Genomic DNA, 6,458 nt, shown 5'->3' on the forward strand with positions numbered 1-6,458 from the left:
GGAAAAAGAACACTGCTTACATGTTTATATGCACCATGCAAAGTGACGTTAAGAACCTGGAAGCTTATGTGATGCATTTCCTAAGGAATCCATTTACAGAGCTTGTGGCACGATCCCCTTACCTCAAGGAGAAAGACTATCTGTTCACTTTGGAATCTTTATGCCACCGTCATGAAAAAAAGAAGGCTTTGTCCAAGGTACAAAATTTCCTTCAAGTGAATAAAAGATATTTGAAGGGGGCAAATGCAAAATGAGGTATTTAATAAACTATAGGAGAAAAGAAAGCGCCTAGCCTGTTTTGAAAAACACCTTAGATATTTTAAATATGCAGCTGTTACATTCACCTGATTGTGGGTCAAGTTTTGTATAAACCGTTCGTACCTTTTGTGCTGCCTAATGAATACTTTTCATATTTTTGCTTCACTAGACGTCAGATCCAATGGCTGGAAGAAAGCATTGTTGCTCTGGGGACAGTTACTATGACAGACACAGGTGCTGATCAACATCATCGGCTTCTTCAGGACTTTGCCCTGCGGGCAGCGGAACTCAATCTGAACGGTTTTGGTGTTGTGTGGGGTACAGCACCGCCCGTCGCTGCAGAGGCCGCAGTAGCGGGGTCTGTAAGCCTGCACGCTAGTGCAGTTCTTGTATTCGAAGCGAAGAGCTTTCAGGGACTTCTTTGTTCGGACACATTTCTTCCCTTTCTAAGAGAAATACGAAGACACATTAGATGCATCATTGCCTAAGAGAGAGAGCAGTTACAAAACTGACATGCAAGGATACTCTGAAAACTTGAATTTGTTGTCTTTGCTCGTTCCACAGCAATAAAACTCTGCAGCTACTTCAGTAGTTCCTTACAGATAACTCCTGTAAGATCTGCCCTTTGACACCAGTGTGTTACTGGGCCAGCAATAAATGACAAATAATTAAAGCCCGCTCTGGACATCCATGACAAGCCAAACCACAATTCATTACGAAACTATACTGGAAAATTTCTCTAGCTAGTGTAGTTCCGTGAGAGAATCATGAAGCCAAGAGCTTTAAAACAGACCTCAGAAGTGATTGCCAACTCTTGTGACCCAAGGCAGAATCAGCTTTATCCATGTTGTTCCTAACAGACAGTTGTCTAACTTGTCCTTGGAAGTCTTCAATGACAGAGACTCTACATCTGACCCAGACAATCCTAACAGTTCACTATTCTTACTGCGTGGAAGCTTTTCAATCATGTCTTAATTTTTCTGCAGTCTAAACATTTCTTCTTGTATCCCTCATGGACTCAGAACAGGCTACAGTATCTGAGCACAGTTATAAGAACACATCTCTCTTCTCTTGCATCCATAAAAACTTCAGTTCAATCAATTTTATATAAGCAGAACATGTTTTCTAGACCTCTGATCATTCTTGTTAATCTCCCCAACTCTTCCCACATGTTTCATATCCTTTTCAAAACACTGTATTTAAAACTGCACTGAGTATTCAGCAAAAAGCCTTAGCAATGCTTTCCAACACTCAGAATATTACATGAACTGGTGGTCCTTTAATCTAGCTACTTTATTCTCCCTGACAGCAACACTTGTATAATGTGTAGAAAGCAGGAAAATGGTCAGCTCCCTTAGATACACACTGATTGCAGCTGAAGTGCCAGTGTTGGATCTGCTTTTGGAAGAAAGCACTGTTAGGATTAAGATAAGGTTCAATTCACCCAAGCAGATTTTGCAGGATTTCAGGATTTCAGATGCTCAACACACTAGAACTCTGGCATAGCCATCTGCATGGTTGGAGCAGCTCTGAGGCATACATACAGGTAGTATGATTGTATTTGTGGGAGAAGTCAGATTGTGTGAGCTGTCAAAACAGTCTGCCCGTACAATACATCTGATCAGTTTGGGATCAGTTCATAGAATGGTTTGGGTTGGAAGGACCCTTTAAAGGTCATCTAGTCCAGCCACCTCTTCAATGAGCAAGGACATCGTCAACCTCATCAGGTTGCTCAGGGCCCCATTCGACCTGGCTTTGGATGTTTCTAGGGATGGAGCATCTACCACCTCTCCGGGAAACCTGTGCCAGTGTTTAATCAGGTTCATCATTAAAAACTTCTTCCTTATATCTAGTCTTAATCTACCTTCTTTCAGTTTAGACCCATTGCCCCTTGTCCTATTGCTACACTCCCTGACAAACAGTCCCTCTCCAGCTGTCCTGTAGGTCCTCTCCTGGTACTGGCAGGCTGCTGGAAGGTCTCCCTGAAGCCTTCTCTTCTCCAGGCTGAACAAGCCCAACTCTCTCAGCCTGTCTTCACAGCAAAGGTGCCCCATTCCTCTGATCATGTTTGTGGCCTCCCCTGGACGCATTCCAACAGCTCCATGTAATTCCTGTGCTGAGGACCCCCACATCTGGATGCAGTAGTCCTGGTGGGCTCTCATAAGAGTGGAATGGAGGAACAGAATCACCTCGTTTGACCTGCTGGAGATGCAGCACAAAGCTACTGAGCAAATAGCAGAAGCCTAAAAACATTTTGCTTACCAAAAACATTGGGCTTGCTGCATGTACACTCAAAGGTCTATTAATGTACACTTGCATCTGGAGCGTTCTAGACCATAATATTGCAACCTTGGAATTACAACTGAAGAGACTCTGCTCCCTTTGCAGCATACCTTTTCAGATGGCTCTTCATTTTCACAAGGTCTTATCATGCAAAGCCGTGTCTGCTTCACCATCTCACACTGTTGATTTCTGTTGGTAACACGGGTGGAAAAGCCCATTCCACAGCTTTTGGAACAAGCACTCCATTCTGTTGTCTGCTCGATACAGTTGGCACTTGAATCTGACACATCGATCCCGAGCGTGGCCTCTTGTCTGTAGGCTGGAGACAAAAACCACGCAGAACTTTACCACAGGAAGAAACTGAACTCTACTACATCTGGGAAGAAACACAAGACAAAATAAGATCCGAAATGCACATGCTTTTGACAGGATTTAAGGATTTTAAAAACGGCCTTTTCTGGTAGCCCTGGATGGCAACTTCCTAAAAATAACAGAAAGGTGCATATCAATGTCTAATCAGCAAAGCATTTAGATTCAGCTCACTCAAGTTCACAGCTGGAAGAATTGCTGCCAATTTTTTAACTAGTTTAGAACTCTGTAACTCTTTACTTCTACCTCTTTTCAACAGAAATACATCAAAAATCTGTTCTAAAGCTACCTCATAAGGTATGACAGAGGCTGAATGATTTATCTAAACCAATAAACAGCACAGAAGTTGTTCACTCCAATGCTCATGCAGTCACCCATTCTTGTCAGTTATTGACAGATTATAGCCAGGGTGATGGCAGGGAGGCAGTAAGTGCAATTTCCAGGAGTTGCCACAGCTACTCAAACCCATAGCCAACTCTGATCATCATCCTGCTCTCACAGCAGCATTAAGCTGTATTATGCAAACACTACACAGGCTGGTGCAGTGGCTACCGTAAGAGCTAACAGACTGAGGCAACACGACTGAGCCGTCAGTCACAGCTCACGCTGTCAAGCTCCTCTGCAACAGCATTTCTGCAGCTTGCATGGCTCCCAAATGGTGGCCTCCCAAGAGGGATGGTCATTCCTAAAAAGAATGCAGATAATCCATCTGTCAGCATTTTACAGATTAGCCTGTCACTGACAGATAAATCAAAGAAAAGGTGAGATAGAAAGGTGAAAAGCTTTTTGTTTATACCTTATGTGCCTTACAACTTCATAACCCTTTGAAAAGTTCTTAGAGCTTTTCTTCCTGGATCCTTCCTTACTTGTTTTTCAAATGGATTAGCTGAGTTTCAGTATAACTAACTGCTTAAGACCACAGAGAGCAGTAACTAGAGAGTCCTCAAATCTCAGCAAAAGTAGCTTTTTATTTGTGTTGAACTAATAGTCTAATTTAAAGAGCATGGAGACATAATTCAGTAAGACAATAGGGGGAAAATAATATATAGCTTTTTTCAGTTTCAAAAGCACATTATGAATTCCGCATTTTGGAATGGGTTGGGTTTTTAACACCCACACATTGCATTTATAACTCCAAGTACGTTGTAATGCCTTTGATGCCAACAATAATGGTTAGAGACAGGAGTTTCTTGGCATTTTAGGTACCATGATGACCACTTGTAATAGCTGGGGAATTTAGGAGAAAGAAGTCTCTTGTAGGCTAAGCTATCAGAATAGTGTTTATGATGTAACGTATCTTTGCACAGCAGCTAGAAAGACAGCAGCTTTGGTTTAGGGGGGGGGGGGGAAATATTTGATGGATTATGAGCTTGACCCTGTTCCATTGCACTCACTACTCTGTACCGGATAAACAAGAATTCCAGACCCGGGAACTAACTCAAGTTAGCCTGCCTTTAAAACTGCTATGCACATTCACCCCCTGAATCTCTGTTATGTATTGAGCTTTTCCCATACTCATAACCACTGGTACACTTCCTGGCGAATCTAGATGAGAAAAGAGACCAGAAAGAACCCAACTGCACAAAGCGATGTGCCATAGACACAGCAACCCCACGGATATTTCCAGCGTGATAGCACATCAGCATGACTGCGATAACGAGCTTTAGTTTCCTCACCAGCCATAGCAAAACCTCCCAAAACCACTTCATCTTTAGGGTCGCAGACCCACTTCTCACAGCACTCTCCAGGGACTTCAATTTTTCTGGGGAAAGGGCAGTCGGGGCCGGGGAGCAGCAGGTCCAGGTTGCAGCGGGGCAGGCAGCCGATCTGCCCGTCTCGGCAGGTGCACTGGTACTTGCAGCTGGGCTGGAACGTCTCCCCGTTGCGATAAATCATCCCGTCAAACACGCAGTTGTCTCCCTCCAGCACTGGTGAGAAAAGAGAACGCGTTTCCCTGAGACAGAGCCCACTCGGCATCCTCCCCGCGCCTCCCACAGCGTCCCGCAGCGGGCCACCCCCACCCCTCCGCGGCAGCGAGAGCACCCGGCCCGCCGCGGCGCGGGCGGTCCTGAGGGAGACCCGCTTCGCCGGTGGGACGGCGGGAGGGGAGCGGGACGCCGACGCCCTCCAGTGGGCACCGCGGAGGACTGCGGACCGGGAGGGTCTCCCCACCGCCCAGGGAGCGCTGCCGCAGGCGAGGTACGCGGTGCCGGCCTCCCAGCCGCGGTCCCCCCGGCCCGCCCGGCGCCACCTACCCATGCAGATGCCGGCAGCACCGCCGCCGTCCTCGGGGCCGCGGTCGCAGTAGAGGCCGCTGCTCTCGTCGCAGGGCAGCAGCGGGGAGCAGCTCTCGCCGCGCTGCCGAGCGCACACCAGGCAGCAGGAGCAGCCGTCCAGCACGGTGGGCACCCCCGGGGCGCAGCGCGGCGGCTCGGCTGGGCAGCGCCCACCACAGGGCCGGGGACACGCCGGCTCCCGGCCGTTCACCTGCGGGGACAAAACGACCCCGAGGGCCAGGTCACAGAGCCGGCCATGGTCACAGGGGTGGGCCGGCCGCCGACTCCCCCCACCCGCCGGCGCTGCCAGGCGCCCCGCACTTGCCTCGCATAGCCGGAGGAGGAGGAGGAGCAGCAGGGCGGGCAGGCGCTGCCCGCTGCCCGTCACCATGGTCCCAGCCGCCGCCGCCGCCTCTCGCCGCGCCGCTCCGCTCTGCGGGCAGAGCCATTGCAGTCGTTTATATAGAGGCCGTTGGGGACCCCCCTCCACCCCCTTCCCCCCCTTCCGCGGCGGGCAGCGCGGGACGGAGGCGGGGAGCTGGAACGGGGCCGGACGCTTCGCTCCCCCCTCTCCTCTCGCCACCTGCCCCGGCGGCGCCGAGCTGCGGGCGGCAGAGGCAGGAGCCCTCTCCTCGGAGTCGTTACATGGAGAAGGGAGCGGAGCCCCGAGGGGAGAGCCGGCCCCGCCCCCGGGTGTCGGGCTGGCCGAGCGCCTGAGGCGAGGTGCTGCCCCAGACGGCGGCTGCCGCCCGCAACCCGTCCCTGCGGCCCCCGTTAACCCGCACCGCTGCCCGCAGGCATCTCCCACACGAGCTGTGCAGCCGGTTATGAATGGTAGGGAAGCGCGACGCTGCCTCCCTGCTGTTGAGGGGCTCCACCACGGTTTCTGCAACTGGCTGCCCCAAGCTCAAGCACCTCTCGAGGCTACACCACTTCTGACCCTGGCATGAGGCATTGTGGAGGCCCTGGGAGGACAAGGGGCCGTGGGGGTGAGGTGTGCTCCTCAGTTAATGCTTCAGTTTCAAGCCGCAGGTACTGCTGGCTGACAGAGCAGCTCAGGTGTATCAGCTGGTGGGGAATTGGGAGCCTTCTGGGCTGTGTACAACATGATGAGCTGCACTGGTAACAGACTCCCCAGTGCTCACACAATGTGCTGCCATGGAAGATGCAGACCCGACCCTCAAAGCCTTGGGAATGCTTTGGAGAAGCAACTCTGGTGGTGTTGTGCAGTTGTTTCACTGTGTGCAGGACAGATTTAGGCCAAGCATAAGG

At 50.4% G+C, this 6,458-nt stretch overlaps 1 protein-coding gene across 2 annotated transcripts; it reads right to left on the minus strand.

Annotated features, from left to right (window-relative positions):
* Nucleotides 1-407: 407 nt before the first annotated feature.
* Nucleotides 408-5,577, minus strand: CCN3 (cellular communication network factor 3; the record flags this gene model as incomplete). 2 transcript variants are annotated; one of them, XM_084279771.1, is made up of 5 exons in its annotated part: nucleotides 408-704; nucleotides 2,652-2,860; nucleotides 4,587-4,838; nucleotides 5,166-5,397; nucleotides 5,512-5,577. In XM_084279771.1, 5 exons carry the CDS (start codon nucleotides 5,575-5,577, stop codon nucleotides 408-410), a joined length of 1,056 nt encoding a protein of 351 aa, XP_084135897.1. The 2 variants fall into 2 exon arrangements, with proteins under 2 accessions (XP_084135897.1, XP_084135896.1); XM_084279770.1 differs by having other exon boundaries at nucleotides 5,166-5,577.
* Between the last annotated feature and the right edge of the window lie 881 nt (nucleotides 5,578-6,458).

The sequence above is a fragment of the Gallinula chloropus genome, assembly GCF_964237585.1.
Source record: "Gallinula chloropus genome assembly, chromosome: 2".
Taxonomy (NCBI): domain Eukaryota; kingdom Metazoa; phylum Chordata; class Aves; order Gruiformes; family Rallidae; genus Gallinula; species Gallinula chloropus.